This window comes from Crocuta crocuta, unplaced genomic scaffold (genome assembly GCF_008692635.1).
Source record: "Crocuta crocuta isolate KB4526 unplaced genomic scaffold, BGI_CrCroc_1.0 scaffold288, whole genome shotgun sequence".
In the NCBI taxonomy this organism is placed as follows: Eukaryota; Metazoa; Chordata; class Mammalia; order Carnivora; family Hyaenidae; genus Crocuta; species Crocuta crocuta.
In genome coordinates this window covers 6,743,174-6,767,539 of record NW_027532607.1, presented here as the reverse complement: position 1 = coordinate 6,767,539, position 24,366 = coordinate 6,743,174, and the positions used below count along the sequence as shown (strand labels likewise).

The window sequence follows — 24,366 nt, the reverse complement described above, 5'->3', positions numbered from 1 at the left end:
ATTCAGAAATCATCCTCAAGGCCAAGAAATCAACCAAGACCAGCAGAGCAGCAGGCTTCATCCAGAAATTTCCAGATGATGTGCCACAAAACCTCATGACCCTATCCACCTTTCCATTCACAATGGACATCACAGAGCAAGCACAGGGTTAGAAGAGAAAAGCAATCTGGCAGAGCCTGAAAATAACCACACTGTAGTTCACTGGTATAGAATGACAAACTTTTTAGAAGATTAGATTATTTAAAGATGTTTTAAGACCAACTCTACTCAGACATTTTATTTTTTTTAATGTTTCTTTATTTTTGAGAGAGAGAGGGAGCACACATGCGTGTGTGAATGGGGGAGGGGCAGAGAGAGGGGGACAGAGGATCCAAAGCAGGCTCTGCACTGACAGCAGGGAGCCTGATGCAGGACTCGAACTCATACACCGTGAGATCATGACCTGAGCCGAAGTCAGACATTCAACCAACTGAGCTACCTAGGTGCCCCTACTCAGACATTTTATACAGATGTAGAATGAGGTACGAGAATAAGAGCATGGATCTTTTAGTCAAAAAAAAAAAAAATCTGAATTTACTGCCTCTCCTCCAATGCTCTAAGGACAACACATCTCAGACACACCCAGGCAGTACCACAAGCTTACATACCACACAGGACACGCATGGTCAACTTCCTTTGTTTTTCCTATGCTCTTCATTCTGACAACGTGTTCTCCTTGCTAGTAAACTCTTGTTCATCCTTCTAAACCCAGCTCAAAAGTCTCTTCCATTGTGAAGCTCTCCTAACACCCCCTAAATTAATCACTACTTCTTTTATGTTGTTGAAACCTCTACCGTGGCCACTACGCTTCCCTTTTTTGGGGAGTGTCAGTCCAACCCCCCCCCCCCCAACCTCACCCCCAGTCCAACTATGAATTCCTAAAACAAGTGAAGATCCTTAACCAGGGCCAGGCTTAGGTTAAGGCAAGCAAGGTTCCTAAAGAAGCACTCACTTTCAAGTGCAAGTGCATAAAACCGGTCTTTACCATCTGTCCTTCTTTAATTCAGAGCCTATTATAGAATAAGCACTCCGACTCTTGTTGACTGAATGGTGAATAACACAAGAAAGTGTACATGATTCAGAGAAGATTTATATAATACAGGGAAGGCCATATCTGACATTGCCACAAACAGGCTGAATAACCTTACCAGAGCTACTTAACCTGGCCAAGTGGGAAGTAAAACATGGCGCCTTTCATTGCCACAGTCCATGACTCTACAACTCCATGTTCAAAGGAAGTTCAAAAGGGAGCGATCCAGACAGAAGGACTCAGTCACAGGAGACTCTAGCACTGGAGCTGAGGCCTGACCAACGCATGGGATTTGTAGAGAAGGAGGGGAGAAGGAGAAGGTGCCTAAGAATAGGCACCAAGTATGGGTAAGACAAGCTGAAGAGAAATAAAGAGCAGGGCTAACCAGAGGAGATGAGGCACGCCAGGGAGTGAAAAATAAGCTGAACCTAAATCAGACAGTTAGACGGAGAGAAATCACCAAACACCCTAGAAAACCAAGCAAAGCAAATCTGGGCCTGGGACTGGGTGATAGGGTAGAAAATACTGTTTTATAATAATAGTGAGAAGACCGAGAGCTACAGCTCTTAGTGTCTGTTAGGTGGCAAACACACTCAGGTACAATAACATGGTAGTGAGCTCTTTTGGTTCTCAAACCAAGCCTCTGCGGTTGCTATTATCCCATTTTACAGATGCGGACAGACCTAGTGAAGTTAAGCCAAATGTTCAAGGTCACGCAGCTTCAGATGGCAGAACCAGATTTAATTCATGCTTTTCTGACCTAAACACACCCAAGGGGCGGGGAATCCCACATGGCTCAGCAGGTGTGGTCAAAAGAGCTGGCTATAAGGAATATCGTTCTCAGGATGCAAGGTTGATACAAAAAAAGAACATTAGGAAGAGGAGTGGGGAAATGAAGAGGGTACACACTGAGGAATAGGGTGCAGAGAGGGGTTAGGGAGATAACTCTAGGTAGACAAAGGGCAAAGAGAACATCAGTCAAGAGTAGCAATGGCCCTGGGATCAGAAAGAGGCGATCTGGGGTTCGCATTCCAGCACCACAACTTCCTAACTGATGCATCCTGGAGAAATCGCGTGAATTCCCCAAATTTCAGTTCCCACATCTATAAAATGAAAACAACATATCTGACCTTCCGTCTATCATCTCTGAACCTTCTTCACAGCCCCACTGAGTGCCTGACGACCACAGGCACTTAACAAATGGTAATCTTGTTAGCACTCAGGATAGATGAACCAAGGACAGGAGAGATTCACAGAGATGTGAGATCAGGGCATGGGTATATGGCCCGCAGCAGAGATGATTTTTAGTGAAGAGGCAAACTCATCTGTTGAGGGAGAGAAAGGCAGAGAGAGCTAGCGACCTCACAGGAAAGCAGACATAAACAACTTTCTCTGCAATTCTCAGAACATTCAAGCTTTAAGGGACCTAAGAATAATTTAATCGGGGGCACCTGGGTGGCTCAGTTGGTTGGGCGGCCGACTTCAGCCCAGGTCATGATCTCACAGTTCGTGGGTTCGAGCCCCACCCTGGGCTCTGTGCTGACGGCTAGCTCAGAGCCTGGAGCCTGTTTTGGATTCTGTGACTCCCTCTCTCTCTGACCCTCCCCTTCTCACACTGTCTGTCTCTCTCAGGAAAAAAAAAAAAAGAATAACTTAATCGGATTCTTGCCCTGCCTCCATTTTACAAATGAAGAAAAAGCAAAAATTTGCTCCGTAAAGGGCCAGAGAGGAGATGTTTTCAGCCTCGTGGGCCACAGTTTCTATCCCAATAACTCCACTCTGTCATTGTAGCATAAAAGCAGATGTAATATGTAAACAAATGAGTGTGGCTATGTTCCAATAAAACTTTATTTATAGATAGAAATTTGAACTCCATATAATTTTCACGTGGCATGAAATATTCTTTTGATTTTTTTTTTTAGTCATTTAAAAATGTATAAACCATTTTAGCTCTTGGGCTGTACAAAAACACACGACGGGCCACAGTTTGCCAAGCCTTGCCATATGTTGGTTATGAGCTCATGCTAAAGATAGTCAGACGTGAGTTTGGGTTTTGCCCCCACAATTTACTAGAAGTGAAACTTCAGCTATGGTATTTAGTCGTCCTACTCCTCATCATTTATGGACTCTTTATTTATCAAATGTAGATAAAAACCATACCTGTTTCACACAATTTTTGTGAGGGTTGAATGAGGTATAGCACGTTCAGAGAGCTTAGCAAAGAGCCTAACTCAAAACCAAACCAAAACACCAAACAGAAAACACTACATCCAAGAAGATGAAGGTGACACAGTTCACTCACAACTACTCCTTGTGCTCATCTACTCCATTCAACACATTGTCCAGTCTCACAGCCATTGGCAGACTTGACTTTACAAGAAGTCAGATATTCGTGAACACGAAATTCACTTACTAGAAAAGTCCCCTGTCCCCAACCCTGAAATGTCACCATTAGAAATGTATTACTTTAGGGGCACCTAGGTGGCTCAGTCGGTTAAATGCCCAACTTCAGCTCAGGGTCATGATCTCACGGTTCCTGAGTTTGAGCCCCGCGACGGGCTCTGTGCTGACAGCTCAGAGCCTGGAGCCTGCATCGGATTCTGTGTCTCCCTCTCTCTCTGCCCTTCCCCCACTCACCCTCTGCCTCTCTCTTTCAAAAATTAATAAACATCAAAAAAAATTTTAATGTATTACTTTAGTTTAAGCTGTTTTCCATGTGAACAGTGCAAATTCTCCTGGATGAGTTTTAAATTTAAGTTCTACTGGTTATACTTAGATGGAACTTATTACCTATTTCTTATGCGGTTCTCTAGACATTAGTTTTTGATGGGAAATAGAGAGAGGATAAAATATATCCATACAAAGGAAAGCTATACAGCTACAGAGAGTCAAGAAGTACTATGACATGCCACATGGACGAACTTGGAAAACAAGATGCTAAGTAATAGAAGCCAGATACAAAAGGCTTTATATTGTATGATTCCATTCATAGGAAATATCTGGAATAGGCAAATCCATAGAAACAGAAAGTAGCTTTGTGGTTGCCAGAGGCTGGGGAGCGGGGGGTGGGGGGGGGGGACTTCTTTCCATCTGTGGAGATAAAAATGTTCTGGAACTAGATAGTGGCAATGGTTGCACAACCTTGTGACTACCAAAAAGACAGAGAATTGTATACTTTAAACTTATTTAGGGGCACCTGGGGGGGGGGGCGGGGCTCAGTCTGTTAAGCATCCGACTTTGGCTCAGGTCATGATCTCAGGGTTCATGAGTTTAAGCCCCGCGTCGGACTCTGTGCTGACAGCTGAGAGCCTGGAGCCTGCTTCAGATTCTGTGTCTCCCTCTCTCTCTCTGCTCCTCCCTTGCTCGCACTCTGACTCTGTCTCTGTCTCTGTCTCTCTCAAAATTAAATTAAAAAAACTTTTTAACTTATTTAAATGGTGACCTTTATGCTAAGTGCATTTTACCATCATAAAAAATAAACACCCAGATAAAGAAGACACAGGAGGGTTCTACAGGCATGAAAAGAAGTTCTCCTTTGACAAGTGAATCCACCGAAGGCCACCTTAGTTCACATTACATGTTTTAGACCAACCCTGCACACTGCTAGTAAGTCACTTATTCAGACAGCGCTGGTTGAGCACCTACTATGTACCGGGCACCGGGCCTGGCTCTCAGAATAAACCAGTCAACAGGGCAGAAAAGTGTTTCTTCAACTTCTGTCCCAATCTATAATTAACCAGAGCAAAAGCCCCCATCCAGGCATTTTTGTAAAAATAGATGTGAGATATTTATCGTAGGGCCATTACGATAAAACTAAACATTTCTGATAGCATTTCCTCATGAATTCTCATTTTAAAACCTGCCTAGTTACTAACGCATCCAACAGTGAGGAAAAGGAGGCAAGGGGGGAGGGCGGGCACACCAGAAGCTCCAGGAGAAAAGGAAGGAATTTTGATGGGATCTGTTAATTTGCAAACTTGCTATCTTTCCAAAGCTAAATCTCCATGGAGGACAGAGAAGTGTGACAGCTGTTCACTTTTTTTAAAGTGTTGTTTGTAGTCGAACAAGCGAACACTGCTGCCAGCACATCTATTTTATTCTTTCATATCAATTCCAAATGATTGGAATGTATTTTTGCTTTGTTTTTTTAACTTTTAGGAACGCTGGCTCCAAGCCAACCTATAAAGCTGATTCCGTCCTTCTTATTGAGCTATTGTTTTGAAGGCTTCATAAACTTTCTTGGTCACCTAGCCTCACGTTTACAACTGTCACTCAAAGGACAAAACTCTTCCTCGATCTCCAGGATTTGCCTTTTATTCTTAGCAGAGTGAAAGCGGATAAATGCATTTTCGAAAATGAACAGGAGTCCAGTTATACATAAGTTCAGGTTACTATTGGAGTATCGGTTAAGTAGTTTGTTACTCCCAAGCTTCTATCAAGATCAAGAAAAGCGTGGAGGGTTTTCTTGAGCCCAACAGCAGTGGATGGAAGGGAAAACATTTGAAATGCTTGCTCAGCTAACATTCACTAATTTTATTTATGCTTCTGTATTTGCACTGTATCTGAATTCTCCCCATGTTTCAGCCTCAATGCATGCTCCTTAGTGCATGTCTTTAAAACAAGAGAATACAGGGGCACCTGAGTGGCTCAGTTGGTTAAGCGTCCAACTTCAGCTCAGGTCATGATCTCACGGGTTGTGGGTTCGAGCCCCGTGTTGGGCTCTGTGCTGACACCTCAGAGCCTGGGGCCTGCTTCGGTTTCTGTGTCTTCCCTTCTCTCTGTCCCTCCCCTGCTCATGCTCTCTCTCTGTTTCTCAATAACAAATAAATATTTTTAAAAATTTTTAATTTAAAAAAATTAAAAAAATAAAACAAGAGAATGTAGTGAACATTCAGTTTCAAGAAGAGGAAACTGAGGCCCAAGGAGGTTGCATGAGGTCGATGAGATCACCAGTCCAACGAAAGACAGAGATAACCAGCTAAATTATTTTTCCCTCCGATGTGTTGCCAAGCCTGTCACAAAGAACCGGACGAGGTTGTGGATACAGACTTTGGAAATTCTAAGTTAAAGAAGAGTTGAACAACAACACAAAAATAATGGTAGCTGCCTGTGACATCTGGAGAGACCACCTTAGGCTTGGTCTTGCCTTTCGTCGTCACCTGGGCGCTGCCTCCGCACTTTTGTAAAACTCTGGAATCAGGGAGCATTCTACTCCACAGATGCAGACTGACTTCCAAGGTCCAGAGCTGGAATCTCCAGACTAGAACATGCACAGGCGGGTGTTTCTGCCCCGTAAGGCCCCCAGAACGACAGGTATGTGAGTACCATTCACTTGACTTCATGGCGGAAGCAAAGGAAGGGGAAGGTAGGCTCCCAAGGTCTTGGCAGGAAAGTCAAGTTCGTTAGCCAGAATACAACCAAAAGAGCAAGGTGGTTGACATGCCCAGATGAATAAAAACTCTATCATCAGACCTGAAGACATGCCCGGTGGAACAGAGGCAAGTGTCAGTCGATGAAATGCCAACAAAATGTCAGGATGAGTTGAATCATCAAATGGTAAAGAAAACCACTAATACTAATCAACCTGGACAAACTCTCATCCCTATAAAGGTCAATATCCTTTTTTTTCTAACTGATAGAGAAAAGTTTGTCGCAGACTTGCCAAGGGAAAGCTTTTCAAGGCTAATTTGGCTCTCTGCTTCATACAGAGCTCAGAATATTAACAAAACCTGTTGCTAAGGGACATAGCTGCATAGTTGAGACTAAAATGCAAAATTATATTAATCTAGCTGCTGGAAGAAACCCTCTTCCAGTCCTACTTTGTACTCTGTATCCGAGTCAGGCAATGAACGCCTTCTGATTTGCAAGGCCTTTCCCTCCCTTGGCCCCTGCCTATTTCTCCGACATCATCTCTCGCTGCTCCGTCAGATGACCCCCTACATTCCAATCACACAGAGCTTCAGGATTTCCGGGACACTTGTATCGCCTCACGCTGCCCCACAGACCAGAGCTGAAGTCCACTCTGACTCCCCACCCCAATCTCCGGCTCTCCCATTCACTTTGCAAGATCGAAGCAGATAAATCGCCTTTCCTTTGAGCTATCATTAAATCACAACCGTCGGCACACACATCTGTTCCCCATTAGGATTCGAGCTTCTTGAAGTAGGAATCGTCTCTCTGCACACTTCCTGGTGCCTCGCTGTGAACCACACAGAGAAGCATCTAGCAAATGTTCAGAGAATGAATAAACGGATGAACGGCCGCATGCATGATTGAACAAGACCCATTCAATCATCTGATGCCCCACTGAATAAACAGAGGTCCTGATTTCCACTGTGCCCAGCGCTCCTGTTTATTTTTTATCTTTAAGCCTCAGGGGTTTGTTTCTGTCTTGATGGGAAGAGAATAAGGGCTCCCCAGAGAGTCGAAGGCTGGCTCTGCGTCAGGATACACCTGGGATGCTAAGAGCAATCCAGGTGTGGGTGTCGGAGATCTGTCAGATCTGGTTTGCCATCACCTCGGCCTTTCCAGTTACTTACTTAATCTTCCTCAGTCATACTTGCTTCATCTATAAAATGAGGTGTGCAGCCTAGATGATTTCTAAGTCCTTTGCTAGGATATAACCTTCCACGACTGGAAACTCTTTACATCTTGCCAAGAACCTATCGCCCAAACTCTCTGGACCACATACTTGGCCAATTGTCACATCATCAGAACATTAATCCTGCGTTTATCACTTAGCCATCGGAGAGAGCACCAGCGTGCCTTTTCCATGATGTTCTTTCAGTCCAAGGGCAGTGGCTCAGTTTGTTCACCAGATGGTATTACTGCTCCTTTTACGGCTTCTCATAAAGGCAACCCGCCACAGAACAAAGGGCGGCGTAGAGCGTCTGAGTCTCTTCCACTCACAGGAGAATAGGAGAGAATCTGAGGTGACGCATCTCCTTCCTCATTAACCAAATTCCTTATTATTAAGGGCAGGCACACTTATAATGACTTTTTATTAAAAGAAGGACTGAAACACCACAGGTCACAATACTGTCAAAGGTCTGCCTAAGTTAAAGCCTAGGTGGCCACGTTCATGGTTTTCATTTTCTCCTGCAGTTCCTTCCTGAGAGCTTAATTACGTCAACCCATTTTTCTGTCTTACGTATGCCAACTCAGATAACCTGTCCTTAGGGCAGCTCTGCGGGGCAGTGGGCCACACGCTTACCCCTCACGCCCACAGACATGGACACCTGAACTCTGAGCCAGACAATCCTGCAACTGCCCTTCATGACAGTTAGTGAATTCTCTGAGAGAATTCCATCTCAGCCCAGAGGCTGTCACTAGCCAAAGAATGGTAGGTACTGAAACCACAAGGTTGTATCGATGCAGGGCTGGTAGCTTTTTTAAACGACGTGTGTATAGATGAGTCTGTAGGGGAAAATGGTAAAGACCCTCCAAGAAAAACAGAAAGAGAGCCTCTTCAAAGAGAGAGCAAGCAGGGAATCAGAAAATGCATTTTTTTAGTTCCTACCAGACTCAGCTCTTTCTCCTACAATTGGATTCACTGAAACTCTCTCTAATAAAGACACTGACTTAGGGCACAGAGGTGGCTTAGTCGGTTGAGCGTCCAACTTCAGCTCAGGTCATGATCTCACAGTTTGTAGGTTCAAGCCCCACTTCGGGCTCTGTGTTCACCACTCAGAGCCTGGAGCCTGCTTTGGATCCTGTGTCTCCCTCTCTCTACCCCTCTCCCAGTCCCCCTCTCTCTCTCTCTCTCTCCAAAATAAATACAATTTTTAAAAAATTTTTAAAAAGACATTTTGACTTGAGGAAAAATAAAACACAAAGACACAAACTCCTGCCTGTATTTGTAATTACTCCATCAATGGGTCTATATCCATTTTTCCTGGGTCATAAGCATGTTCCCATTAACGTTATTGCTCTGTCTCTATAATCTATTACATATCAGGTAGGTATCTGTAACTGAAGCGATTCCTTTATGATTATGCAGCAGGGTGTTTCTATTTTTCACTACTTTGCCATGGCGGTTACACAGTGAAAAACATGAACTTTGGAATTCAAATGAACTAGATTCAAATCCCAGCTCTGCAAGCATGAACTCTCTGATGTTGGGCAAATTGTTAATCTCGCGTTCCAAGTCCTTCTTTGTAAAACGGGGATGATTTTCCCTACCTCCCAGCTTTTGGTGAACAATTAGAGCTAATCCGTAAAGCGCTTATCACAAAGCCTTGCACACAGTAGGCACTCCCACATCACTAGTTCTTACCGAATATGGATTCTCAAGATGGAAATGCAGGATCCAAGGGAACAAAAATCGTACCAGTTTTTTGATACTGCCCAACCGTTTCGGCAAACACGGAATCTCTCCACCCCCCCTCCCCAGCCCCCCGACATCTTTTTAGGACAGAAGAACACACAAGCTCTCCTCCAGCACTGAATATTTCTTCCTCCCAGGCTCGCTCTGGAACTGGATTCCTAGGACTCGGGGCTGCGATCTCACATAAGACGGTGCTCACCCCCTAACCTGAGACAGAAAACCAGTAGCTGGCTTCAGCCTATAGGCCCAGGGCCTGACAATCCATCTGATTCACCAGTTCCTGTTTTCTTCTGACTCTTTTGGTCCCAGTTAGAGCTTCACGCAGGTACTCGACGTGGAGATAAGTCTGGGCTCGTTTCAAACAAGCCCCAAACTAGTTTCTGATGCTCTTTTTCCGCGTCTCCTTCTACACCCTACCTCCACAGGCTTTGTAGGAGTGCATCACACAGCACCCCGGGGTACCAAGACTGTTTCCAAAACTGCAAGAAAGAGGGGAAGGGCATCACTCATTTCTGATATGCAGGGCGAATATGGGAGGAGACACACACACATCCCTGCCTGAATTCCGCACCCTGGTTTCCCGGACCCTCCCTCTCGCTCTCTGGTCCCCGTTTTCCAGCTGGCCTCCCTGCTTATTTCTTTCTTCCTTTTTCATGTTGACTCATTGGACACTTGACCTTCTGCCTCACTTCTGCTGCCCACCTGTCCTTCTGCTGTTTGGAACACCTGACCCAGGACCATCGACTTGGCTGAGAGGGATGCCTTCCCTTCCTGTGGCTCTTTTCCGGAGTGTCCATTTGCCTCCCCCCCTTACCTGAAGCAAACCACCATCAACACCCTGGCAGGGCAATGTGACAGATAATGGACAGCCGTTCTAAGCCAAGAGAGTTCCCTCCCGCTGACCTTACCCCCAACCACCCCACACCACCTCCCCTGACAATTCTGTCCCATATTGTCTCCTCTCGCCCAAGCTGATGGGCATTTTTATGCAGGATTTTATGCTAAACATACTCTGACCACTTTAAGAACATAAAGCTATTAACTCTAATTAGTATACGGAGAGCTGAAAACACCTTTTGTAAACAATCAATATTTAAGAGCTCAATAACCCTCGAGTAGTACTTTTTTTTCTGTTTAAAGGCTTACAAGCCTTTTTCTAAAAATAAGCTGTGCCTGGCTACAGATCCTTGGTTCTTACTCACTCTCATTCCCTCTTAAGCTTTATTCCATGAGGACTGGAATCATTTGTTACAAAAGGAAGGATGCCCTCTTTCCCTGACCTCCAGGCACCATCTCTGAACCTATCTACCCATGAAAGCTGCCTGTGACAGCCACTGAAAGTGTTTAGTACATCTCATTCCCTCTAAACATGAGTTAAGTTTTGGGAATCAATACAGCAACAGTGAGTATGTGTGTGTGTGTGTGTGTGCGCGCGCATGCATGTTTTCCAATTTCACACCCCCCAATTTAGAAGCATCCAGTCTGTCATTAACAATAGAAAGTCAGAAGGAAGAGCAGGTAGTCTGCTCATGGACCAGATGGCAAGCCTCTTGTTTCACTCGCTGCTTCTCCTGAGAAGAACCACACTGAAAGTTCCATTGTACCAATGTAAGATCCTGTCTCTATCGACTACTTTCTTCAGCTTTCCGGGTTAAGCTGTACTCTTTACCTTCCCTGGTGTCCTAGTTGCAGTTTGAAACCAAAACTTACATGCAGATCACACAGAGTGGTATTAGGGTGCGGATATATTTATCTTCCCATGTTATGGGTTATGAGTTGAACTGTGTGCCCCTCACAAATTACTGTGTTGAAGTCTTAACCCCTGGTTCCTCAGAATATAACCTTACTTGGAAATAGGGTCATCGCCCATATCATTAGTTAAGATGACGTCATATGAGATTAAGATTGGTCCCTCATCCAGTATGACCAGGGGCCTCATAAAAAGGGGAAATTTAGGGGCACCTGGATGGCTCAGTCGGGTAAGCGTCTGGCTCTTGGTTTGGGCTCGGGTCAGGATCTCGCAGTTCATGGGTTCGAGCCCCACATTGGGCTCTGTACTGACTGGTATAGAGCCTGCTCAGGATTCTCTCTCTGTCCCTGTCTCTCTGCCCCCTCCCCTGCTCTCTCTGTCTCTTTCTCAAAAATAAATAAATAAAAACTTTAAAAGGAGGGGGAACTTAGACACAGGTGACACAGGCACACACATCAGGAGAACACCATGTGGGCACGAAGGCATAGATCTGGGTGGTGCATCTACGAGCCTACAAGCAACATCACAGATTGTCAGCCAACCACCAGAAGCTGGGAGAAGAGCCTGGAACACACTGTCCCTCCCAGCCCCCAGAAGGAATAATCCTGCCACCACCTTGACCTCAGACTTCTGGCCTCCAGAGCTGTGAGACCATAAACTCCTGTTGTGTAAGCCACCCAATTTGTGTTCATTGTTCTGGTAGCCCTAGGGAATGAATACATCCCACCAGACTGTGTGCCTCTTGAAGGGGGAGATGGAATTCTATTCATCTTCGTATTCATACAGCACAGTGCAAGGTGCAGATAATTTAATTATTCAATAATGTTTGTCAAATTCAACCAAAAAATATATGGTCCTCAGCGCTCCCAGCCCTCTCACCCATCCCCCACCCCCTTCCCAACCAACGCTGACTCTCTTATTCTTAGATCACACCAAAAAACACAATTGAAATTTGGGAAGGGGAAAGTTTTTCTAACACTAATGGATCAAAGAGCTCTCCACTTCATTTTTAAATCAATTCCAGAATTAAATCTGCATTTTTTTTTCTAGAACAATGGAAGCTCATTCAGGAACAAAGCCCAAGCAGGAAGACTTGGCAAGCCATCAATTGAGATGATAGAGCTGGCAGGTCCTATCACCTGGCCAGGTCATACGTGCTCTTGAACCACACAGCAAGGTGAGGCAAAAAGTGCCCTGTGTCCTTCCTGACCCTGACTGTGAGTGAGTCAGCCCACCCAGCTTACCCACTCTATACTGACCCTGAGTTGAATGAAGTCGTGGAGGAGAAAGAAAGTGACTCAGCACCAGTTACACTAAGCAGCCTACTATGGGCTTCGGAGCTACAGGTCACTGTGTTTTATAAACCAATAGAATGAAAGACATGTGAATTTAACCTATCAATTATTTCAATAAATTTATATTTTAAATGGAACTGTTTTCTGAAATTAAAACTACACACAGACACACACAAGTTATGAACTCCCTGGCCGGTATCCAATATCATGCGGGAGAGAGGAAATTCAGAAATACATTCAACAGTTTTCCTACTCCTTAACTGACTGCTAATGAGTCTAGAAAAAGGAAGAGCACTAAGAAATGGAAAAGGCAGGTTGGCAGGTTATAAAAAATGAAAATTACAGCTGTGGCCATGCTCTGGAAAATATTCCCTGACTTAGCTAGATGTTGATTATTGAACCAACAGCTTGCTTATATAATCACAGTGTGCCTATAAACCCAGGTGATATGATATACTTGTTTAACTATTAACCTCTGGATTTCCTGGAATTTCCACAATCCAAAGGGAAAAAAAACTAAAAGTATGAGATATGGCATACTCCATTTATTAACTTACTCTGATCGTAAGTAATACCGACAGCATATCACTTGGCAAGAAAAGGGAAGTTTCTTAGAAAACACAAGTGGGGTCTTTTAAGCTTCAGAGATTTTGCTAGGGCGTCTTCTCATTTTTATTCTAAGGAACTGTTTTGCCTCTACAGCCTTCTACTGGTGCCCCTGGATCCTTAAAGTCAAGATGCCTTTCTCCATCCCAACTCTGAAATTCATGTCGATACTTGCACGCTCACTGTAAAAATTTCCCTGCTCTCCCTCTCATCCCTAGGACCTCCCGACTCACACTCTCTCTTCTGAGCACATCTAGGATTCTAGATTCTATTCTACACATTTCTGCATGTGTCTTACCTCCTACTAGACTATAAGCTTCTTAGGGCTAGAGAGAAAGGAAGAGGGGAGCAAATTTATGTTCATAGCGAGCTTGCTATAGCAAAATGCCTCAACCCCAGCCACATACTCAATAAATATTTGTTGAAGAACTGAATGCCACGCACTAGCCAAAACACATGACGTACATTACCTTGTTTAACTTTCATAACAATCCTGAGGATGAGTGTCAGCCTCTCCATTGAGGTGGTAAGGAAGCTGAAGGTAGACAGTAAGTAGATTTTTCAAGGCTCGTGGCTAGTAAGCAGAGCGGAGTGAGATGCATTTCTGTCTAGTCCCACCTAGCACAATGTCTTAAATGGTACCATTGACCCAAAATGTACAGGTTGGGTTAATCTGGACAAGCCCCTTATCCAAGTTCCCTCTTTAGGTATGCTCAGAGTCTTCATGATTATGTTTTTCAAATGGCAACCGAGTTTGGGGAGCATGAAGGAGTAAATAAAGTGGGAGAATATGCTTAGAAAGATTTCAAATAGCACAGAGAGGCCAAATTCACTCCAAAATAATTCCCAGACTCTTGACCGTTCTGTTCCCACTGGTTCTTCAGATTACTTGCTTTACCCTATCTCTAATTCATTCCTCCCATGTGGGGCTGGAGCAGGGAGAATCGAGGAAGGGAATGAATAACTTGTCATTCAATGTCCCCACCATCTATTCCCATGGCTTCTGCATGGGATCCTGGGAAACAACCAAAGCCTAGGTATGACTGTTCTGCTTTGGAAGGAGGGAAAGTGGAGGGGGAATTCACTGGATGAGGGGAAATTCATTTCCCACTCCCCTGGCTGCCTCCTCTACCACAAAAAGAGAGAATTCTAATTTCTTCCACACCATCCAGTACAAGAGGAAAGCAGTGGAAATGTAGGTTCACTCAGTTTCAAGGAAATAACACTTGTTACATTTACACAGAAATAACCAGGAATACAGGAAATCACTAAGCCACAAAGGGGTGATATCATGCCTGTACTCAGGTATGGTATCAACCCGGTCATGTTCTTAATACTGTTTTAAAAAAATTTTAACTTAAATGTGCAGGGAAACACCTAAAGTTTGGATCTACTTAGTTACAGCCTACAGCTAATGGAATCGATATTCATTACTGATGTTTAACATTAACTTCCTGTCCGTACAGACCAGTATCTATGAGGAGACTAGTTGCAGCCAGCTTCCTTCTACCAATGGGTACTTTGTACTTGGAATTCAACCTTAACACTCAGAATGAGTCAGACCTGGTAACGACCATGATCTACAGAGGCTTAAAGGGACATGTTACAAGGAACCTCGATGTAGATGGACGCAGGTCAGCCCCTCCTAATTACCATACCTGGCCCTGGTATATACAGATTCTCATGGAATCCACTCATACTTTCATGAGTGGGCAAAGTTCTCCAAACAAAATGTTTCCACCAACGTGTCTTCTGGGTAACGGGTTCACAAATTTATTATGGGGGGGGGGCGGGGCACCTCCAGCAGAGGGGCCAGGAGCTCGGGTTCTAGTGTCAGACAGACCTTGATTAAAGCTACCTGCCACTGTCCAACGGTCATCTAAGGCAAGCTCCCTGCCCTCTCTGGCCTCAGTTTGCTCATGTACAAAATGGGGCATCACCTCACCAGGCCCTAGTCAGGGGAGAATGAGATCATTCACATCCCTGTGGGATGTAGGATGCAGGATGGTAGGAATTCTAGCACTCCCCTGTACGTGACTTAGACTTCTCTCATTCTGGATATGGTAGACAAATCTGAGTTCATTCTACTGAAGCTACTCTGTGTCCATCTCCACCTCTTCCTTCCCTTCATTTTCAGAACATGTACCAGGACCTTGCTTCCTACCCACAAAATACTCACCATTTAAGCGACTTTGTAAGCCAAAGGATACTCATTCCCCACCCCAAACAAAACTGTCCATCCAGGAGTTGGGGGGCAGGGGGGTTGATATGATAAAACAGCTCTACGCTTTGTAGGAAATGATAAACGGAAAGCTCTCTGGGTAAGATGGGGGCTATGGGACTATGGAGGGAGTCAGGCTTTCAGCTTCTCTCCACACTAAAGAAATGATGGACCTTCTGGGCTGGGTCATGATAATAATCAAGAAAACCAGGCAGTGATGGTAGGGAGAACTGTCTTTACCTTATTTGCTTTTTAAACAAAATGTGAGATCAGGAAGAGGAGAAGGAAGGGACCAGGGGAAGAATGAAAGAACAGCTTCTCAATGGGAGGGAAAATAAAGAAAAGAAATCTAAAGCAAACAGGAAGAGCAGAGCTGAGGGGAAAGGACCCCAGGATGGGCTGCCGGAGACTGGTAGCTCAGTTTGGCGGAAATGAGCAATGGCCTACAAATCTCATAACCAGGAGAAGCACCACTCAGACATTTCCTGTGGGCTGGGCCCCAGAGCTTGCTGCCGGAGTAGTTGCCCAGGTTAACAACTTCCAATGAAATGCCAAAGAGGAATGTAATATGGAAGCCTCATCATGAAAAGATTCCATTACTTGATTGAATAAAGTCATAAAGGGCAAGGTCAACAAACATTCTTTTGAAAAGAGCCAAATAGTAACTATTTTTGGCTTTGTGGGATGTAACATCTCCATCATTACTATTCAACTCCACCATCCTTGGGGGGAAAGCAGCCACAGACAACATGTAAATGCATGAGCATAGCTGTGTCTTAATAAAACTTTATGTGTAAACACTGACTGTGAATTTTATATAATTTTCACGTGTCATGTAATATTACTCTTTGAGGTTGTTTTCCCAATTATTTAAAAGTGTGCAGGGGCACCTAGGTGACTCAGTTGATTCAGTATCTGGCTCCAGCTCAGGTCATGATGTCACGGCCCATGGGTTTGAGCCCCACGTTGGGCTCCATGCTGCATGGAACTTGCTTGGGATTTTCTCTCTCCCACTCTCTCTGCCCCTCTCCCTCGGCTTGTGCTCTCTCATCTCTCTCTCTCTCCCTCAAAATAAATAAATAAACTTAAAAAAAAATTTAATGTGCAAACCATTTTAGCTCACAGGCTATACTTAAACACAGATGGGGCTATAGTTTGCAATTACCCTGGTCATGAGCATAGGCCCTGTGGTCAGACAGGGGCTTTGCATCCTGTCTTTGCCGTGTACTGGTTATCCAGCCATCAGCAGGTTAGTTAACTCCCCTGAGCCTCAGTTTCCCCATTTGTGAATTATCAATGATAGCATCTATCCCCATAGGATTTATATGAAGTTCAAAAGCATAACACATAGGGGGCGCCTGGGTGGCTCAGTGGGTTGAGCGGCTGACTTTGGCTCAAGTCACCATCTCACGGTTCGTGGGTTCGAGCCCCACGCCGGGCTCTGTGCTGACGGCTAGCTCAGAGCCTGGAGCCTGTATCAAATTCTCTGTCTCCCTCTCTCTCTGCCCCTCCCCTGCTCACTCTCTCTCTCTCTCTCTCTCTCTCAGAAATAAATAAAACATTTAAAAATTTTTTAAAAAAAGCATAACATAGAAAGCAACTCACATAATATAAGTATGGGGTGTTGGAGTGTGGATTGAGATCAGCATTTAGACCTACAGCTAATGATTTGTTTCAAAAAAAAAAGGGGGTGATCTCAATCCAACATAAGGAGGGACAAAGAGACTGGAATATAAAACAGACAATGGGCGATATATCCAGCAAGGGCCTATTTAATGCTTCAACTCAGAACGGAGTTGGCTCAGTTACAATGCTCTGATAGACATCATGTGACTCGATTGTAACCTGAATTATCGTTTCGGTGCAGAAAGAGGAGTTTTTCGGCTGCATATCAAACTGTATAGACCAGCTCAGGAAAGGGAGACTCTACGAGGACACAGGACGGAAAATAAATCCCAGGGGCGGCAGCGACAGCGGCGGTGGGCTAGGAGGAGGTGGGGAATTGTCACACTCGGAGGTTGTCCGTGCAGAGCTCCCTGTTTTCTCATAGGGCAGCCAGCTGTTAAAAACTTTCAGATGATCTCTGACAACCCTTCAGAGGCTCAAGTGCTGAGGTAATTTGCAAACAGCTCCTGAAACCAGCGCAGGATGGAGGAATTCACTCCAGTCCTATCCCACCAGATTCTTTAGACAACGCATCTTAGTTCCGCATATTTTTAAACAAAAAAAAGTTAGCCAAGGATCAGGCAACCTCTAAATCTGTCTGGAGGACATAGGTAGGAGAAATGACACTTCTTCAGCCATCTGAGTTGCTAAGTATGCTATTCTTGCCTTCATGAAGCAAAGCTGTAATGGAAATATGAAGGCAAACAAGGAAGCACAGGAAGAAAATTGCATTATAATTTAATTACCCCAAGCCTTTTATGAATTGTGGGGGGAAATCTTAAAGATCCCCACTGATGAAGAACACTTTAACTGTCAGACATTTATTGAGCACTTCCTATTTATAAGCACAACGCGAAATGTGGAGATACAAGAACAGAGGGCTGCCACCCAGCAGGGGCTTTCAGAGATGGTCCATAAAAGGCAAGTAACAATGACAGTGGTTAAAACTTGGAGCTGTATGGTGTCAGCGCTGGGAATTAAAATGAGAGTATTTGCCAAATATCCCCTGGCAGAGAATTGGTAAGAAGCCCCACCACCATGATAACAATGGATCACCATTTCTTGGGTTTGGAAAAAGAACCCCTGCTGTTTGAACTGTAAAGCCTCTCCCCACCCCTGCCAGCACACTCCCCACAAAAACAAGCAAAACAAAAAAAGAAATGTGCAAAATGCTAAAGATTCTGAAGAAACAAATACTTGATAAATGTGGATTGCTGGCGTTTGGATGTAAAGGACTTGCGGATGGAGAGTTGAGAGACGTGACGTCCCACCTCTGGCTGTGTCTACAGGCAAATCACTTTCTCACAAAGCTTCAACTCGCTCATTTGTACAATGAGATGATTGGACCATACAACTCCGTTTGTGGCTCTAAATTAGATCACTGAATATCAGGGTGCATAACTAAGCAGGCTTACTAGAGAAGGCTGTGACAAGATGCTGTGATTGACATATAATTTAGGAGGTCATCAAAGTTGACCCCAGCCTTAATTCTTCTAACAAATCTCATAAACTAAAGTGAACCACCTTTTAGGATGCACATGATTGCACACAAAGCTAAAAAAAAAAAAAAAAAAGGCAATTATTCTGCAACAGTGCTTAGAACACAGCCAGGTGCTACGTAAGAATTATTTACAAAACTAAAGAAAAGCTACTTTGGCCTGTAGAGATGAACTAAAAATGCAGAAATGTCCAGAAGCCAGTTATTTCCCAGACTGGAATTTTAATCAGATCATTACATTTTTCTTATAATTTTCGTACAGTTCTGGATAGCTATAGAAAGTGTAACAAAATGAATTTATGAAATATGTGATGTTTACTTAAATTTAGGTTAAAATTAAAATTGGAACTCACTAAGATATTAAATTATTTTTTCTCTTTATATTTTTTAATGTAATTCATTGTCAAAGTGGCTAACATACAGTGTATACAGTGTGCTCTTGGTTTTGGGGGTAGATGCCCGTGGTTCATGGCTTATGTACAACACCCAGTGCTCATCCCAGTTGGTTGAGAATCCAACTCTCAACCCATGATTACCTAAGCTTTGCAATTTTGGAATGTTCTGGACCAACTCTGGAAATAATTTGATCCCCAAATTAAAATTTTAAGATACATTTTATGAGGGACAAAAAATTCAAACACATGAAACGCAAATGTCAAAAAAGGGGGAAAATTCAACTTTTTTTTTTTTTTTACTAAAAAATGCAACTGACCATAAGTGTTAACACCTTTTACCAAACTGACAAAGATTTTTTTTTTCAAATTAGGATACCTGTAGGATGAAAGGAGCCATAGCCTTTCTGGAGAGCAATTATTTGGCATTATGTACCGTGATGTTTAAAGAAGAGAATGCACAGTCCCAAACTCTGGTGGGAATAACAATTCGTGTTAGCTCTCTGGAGGACAATCTGGCAATATGTCCATGCCCTCTGACCTGGCATTTCCATTTCTAGGAATTCATTTTAAAGACATAATTGGGCAAATGTACAAAGATGTATGTTCATAGTATTCCTTAGATTTTGTTTATAGCTGTACAAAAAAAAAAAAAAAATGGAACTCTGTGAAAGTCCAAACTGGAGATTAATTAAATAGCTACATTCTTACAAATTAAAATAAGCAACCAATTAGAAGAATGGTATAACTATATGTGTGGAATCGCAGAAAGATATCAAAGATATAAGGAGGAGTATAAAGCAAGTTGCAGAGTATCATATAGAGCGTGTAAAATAGCACATATGTCTGTGTGTGTGAGTATGGATCGATGGACGCACAAATGCAAAGCGATGCTTACCGAAAAGTTAACAGTAATTAGCCCTGGACGGTGTGACTCCGAGTGAGTGATCTTTACTTTATTATTATGACATTCTCTTTAGCTTGAAATTTCTTTCAATGAGCATATCTCATTTTTATAATAATTAGAAGGCGATTTTTTAAAGGTGGAACAGAAAAAAGACAAGGGGGAAGAATCCGATATCTAGAACCTGGAATTTAGTCTGAGCCCATAACATACAGAATAATGTACCAACTAGGGTGACTATCATGGCGACTTCGTAATATTGAAAGTTAATAAACATGAAGGTTCTGTTGAAATAAAATAGAACTGAATATTATGAACATAGAAATATATTCGCTTGGAAATATTTCTCAGTATATGGTAAGTGAAACAAAAGGTAACTAAGTAGACATTAGTTTCATGCACATTGTAGCTTTGTTCAGACACCTACACACAGAGCAGGGGAAAAAAATCTCAAAGGGATATACCCCAGAATGTATACTGCGGTCACAAGTGATTCTTATTTTCCTCTTCTTTATTTCCAAATGTTTCTATCATGACCAAATATTATCTGTGTACGTTTTTCTTTTGGTTTAAAAGCAATCCTTATAGATTCTTTCAGATAGTAAAAGCATGGAAAGTAGTTCCAATATTACAAATCTCAGCCCTTTTTTCCCATCGTTCTATTTTCCACCAGGAACCCCGCCGCCCCGAGCCCCTGCAGACGACAAACTGGGTGCTGTGAAGTGCAGAATGTGACACCAACACAAAGCAAGCCTAGGAAACCCAAGGTACCTATTCTGATTTTGTGTCCTGAGATGGACGAGGTTATAAAACATACTGGCTCAGATTACAGACTAAGCATGACAGTCTGTCTGGTATAATCTAACAAAGGAATTTACACAGAATGAGAAATTTACACATTTCATTTCCCAGGGTGGAATGAATTACAGAAGAAAGGAACCCAGGGGAGCACCCGCCACACTCCTACATGCTTCTGCAATTACGCCCTACATGCATTTCTCACGACATGATTTACCCATTCCTGTCTTAAACTAAGGTAAACTAACTTTGTTAAACGGTGAAAAGAGGGAAAAGTGAGAAGGAGGGCATTTCCAACACAGGCAAACTTTTCTGTGTATTTTCAGGTGAACTGGGAGATGCCAGACCTCCCGACCTCCCTCTCTCCCTTCCTCCCTCAAATCATCGTGGCTTAATAACAATAGTGTGTCTCTCCCGGGTAATGTAGATGACACATTTTTCCTGTAGCCTGTCTTCCTGTAAAGTGCAGGAATTCCTGCACTTTCTGGGTGCCCTTCCTGTTCACTTACATTTCAGATTTCCTCAAAAGGCATTCTACCACTTTAATATTTGAAAAATGTCAGCTCAACCCCAGACAGCTAATATAAACAAGCTGAAAAGCATACCACCTAAAGTTACAACTGTGGAAAACAAAATTTCTTTTTAAGAAATTCTTTCTCGGAATCTTACTGCTGGGAAGGCTGGAAAGAGGCAGCCCAGTTCTTCCAGCTCCCAGGGACTCTATAATTCTTTTGCCTCTGCTGTGCCTTAAATTAGAGGTCTGAGAAACCGAATTATAGTGATCTAGAAAGTTCGTAAGGGTCCTTTGAATTGAACATGTTGTTAAATTCTTCAATACTCTGAGGTTGTGTCCACCTTTCACTTCTGTCTCCCATTCCATTGGGTGATAGTATTACAAAGCAGTTTGGTACTGGGAAAAATGTCTTGGCCACTGGAGAACACCACGGCTGAATTAGGTCACTTGCACACTTACAAGTCCAGGCCAAGGCTCCTACACCACTTCTGAAATGATCACCCACTTCTTGCTATCGATCTCTTTCTTTCAGACAGGAACCTCGCACTCACACCAGATGCACCTTCTAAAGAGGGCCCAGTGAAGAAAACCCACCCACGTGGGCTAACTGGAAACTGATACGAAAAACCACCAGGATCTGATCTACAATGGGTGCTCTTGTAATGGAAGCAAGCCATGCTAATATCTTTTAGTTTCTCAGCTCAGAAACTTGCTCTCCTAGGACAGAGAGATATCTTAAAAGTGAGCCAAAAAAAAAAAAAAAAAAGGGAAGAATAACCTGATTTACTTTGGACCCTAAGGTCCAGAGATAAGATCACCATAATACCATCTTCTTCATGAAATCTTCCTATCTCTCAGAGAGATCACTACCATCTCTAAACTCCAACTGGGCCATTTCTTTTCACTATCTATGCAATTATCTTGTAGTATAATGATTTGCATGCATGCTTTCCAAATGGTGAGGTCCTTGAAGGAAACAAGTATATTTTAAATATTTTTGTATTCCTCCAAATCCTGTGCAATATATATATATATCCATATATATATCACATACTTGAATACATACACACATACACATTTATACATACATTAACTGAAATGAATGAATGAGTATATCCCAAACACAAAGTAACTAGATACAGCCCCTTAATACACCAAAGAATGGAGTGCCCATTCTAAGCTGTTATTTCTCTGCTCCGGAGATTGTAGGTTTTCCTTCTATTAAGGAACATCTGCCCTTCATAATGCCAATTCCCAGGTTCTTCAGCACGCTGAGCCTTCCAGATTCCATTCCCCCCTAATGGTCAAGGAAAACACAGCCCTACTTCGAACTCTTATGAACAGAGATCATTTCCTTCTTCGTCTGAGATGTAGGATTTCCATCAGGTAGAATTAAAAAGCGATTCAACAACTCCAAAAACGTGGCAGAAAGCTTACAAGATACTTTCATTCCACCAGGTCTTCCCCAAGCAAGTGGTGGCCCGGTAGCCACTCACCTGCACCTAACTCACCTCCTCCTTCCACACATTCTCATACGGCATATGCTTTCTCTACGGTGAAGAAAGATTTGTTCTGAAACAAGTGACTGACTTAGGGTCCTAGAGACACCTGCCAGCACCCAGCCTTCAGCTCTCTGATGCCATGTCAGGAATTTTTTAATCCCCTCCCCAAGTATAACATTAAGCCTGCAAAATACAGCTGCATTAAAAAAATAAGAAAAAGAAAAAAAAAATTTAAACAACCACAACCCTGCATTTCTGACCTATTATAGCTGACTAAATAGATGAAGTTACACACTTAAAAGATTTCATTGATTTTCAACGAAACGGCGCAGTTCACCCACGTTGGTGTAATGATTAAAAGTACAGTTTTTCTCCCCATATTTTCCCCTGAGATGCAAAGCATCTCTCAAATGGGGAGACCTAAAACATCTATATCCTCACGGCTGCTTCTAAATTCTGTGAGCCAACAAGCAATTGGTGTACAGTGCAAAATCTCAGAAGAGAAAGACTTCTCGTCTGGTTTTTTTTTTTTTTTTGGTAACATGCTATTATTCACACTTCACCTTTACTTCCTTTAAAAATCAAAAGTTGTTTAATGTTCAAAGCGGTATCAATGGAAATTTAGGTAAAAACTGGCAGCGCAACGGTTTGCTCCCAAAGGAATATAAGATTACATTAATTTCCTACTAGTTTAACTCAACTTTTACCTTTCATCTTCACCTACAGACTTTTTAAAAGTTTGTATTCCTGTTGCACATAAAATTACTTATAATGTGCGTGCATACTAAAGAATTTTACAATTATATAAAGCACTGCACATTAAGACGCTACCAACCTGCTCTATCTCTCCTGACTGTGCAAAAGGCAGAAAGAGCTCAGTAATCCTAGCAGAAGAATGCAAATAACGTCAATGCACAGCTGAACTGCAAGCCCTGCCTTACAGGAACTCTCTGTGTCTGCAAAAAAAAGACACATACTAAACAGGAAATGCAACTGAGCTGTGGAAAACCTCAAACTTAAAAATGCAATCGCCAGGCGAAAATTGCATCCATGCATTCATAAATGCATGCACAACCCTTTGCATTTTTGCAAGTAATGCAAATAGGCTCTTACCTTTCGACTGAGACATTTTCCCCTTTCCTTTGATGGGGGAGGGGAGCACAAAAGACTTTGCCTTGCTTCTCTTCTGTAGCTAGTTTTGCAACAAAGATGCAAGCTGCAGGCGTGCAATCTTCATGCAAGTGGAGTTTCTCTTGACCGATGCAGCAGATGGACTTTCAGGGAATCAAGATGGAAATGCACACCTTGCAAAACAGACTGGAAAGTGATTTTTCCCCCAGTTGCAACGTTAGGGAAGGCTGTGCTGCAGCTACATGATGGGCCAGGGCTGGCAGCTAAAAGCTCCAAACTTGGAACTGAGTATCTTAGTGCGCAGACGTCCTTCCTGCGAAGGGCGCGGGGGCCGCTGGGTAGTGTAGTTCCGAGCAGAGTCCACGGGGCTCTGATTTAAGGAAACGTGGTCGCTTGGGTCGCCGAGCGAGATGACTGGGTGCGCCCAGATAAACAAGTCAGACACGCAGTCGGTAGTAAGGCATGGGCCAAAAAACGGCAGGGCCAAGGCGAGGGAGCATTTTTGTTACCGAAAAGCCCCAGAAGCAACAGTTGAAGAACATTAGGTTAGCTGAAAAGCATTTGGCTCGCTGAGAAGGTCACTTGGGTGTTTTGTGTTTGCAGGGTAGCACCTGTTGTAATGTCCCTGCCTGTAGACGTTTTACACCCCCACCTCCATTTTTTAACATTTTTCTCGCATGGAGAATTGGTTGGTG

The 24,366-nt window shown here is 43.2% G+C and overlaps 1 protein-coding gene across 2 annotated transcripts in view; it reads right to left on the bottom strand.

Moving 5' to 3' along the window:
* Positions 1–23,919, bottom strand: part of MAP2K6 (mitogen-activated protein kinase kinase 6) — a 115,990-nt gene extending 92,071 nt beyond the window's left edge. For both annotated transcript variants that reach the window (XM_077780322.1, XM_077780323.1), the window contains exon 1: positions 23,654–23,919. In XM_077780322.1, the coding sequence (XP_077636448.1) occupies positions 23,654–23,669 (16 nt within the window). In that variant the 5' untranslated portion in view covers positions 23,670–23,919. The remainder of the gene's footprint in view (positions 1–23,653) is intronic.
* Positions 23,920–24,366: the final 447 nt, after the last annotated feature.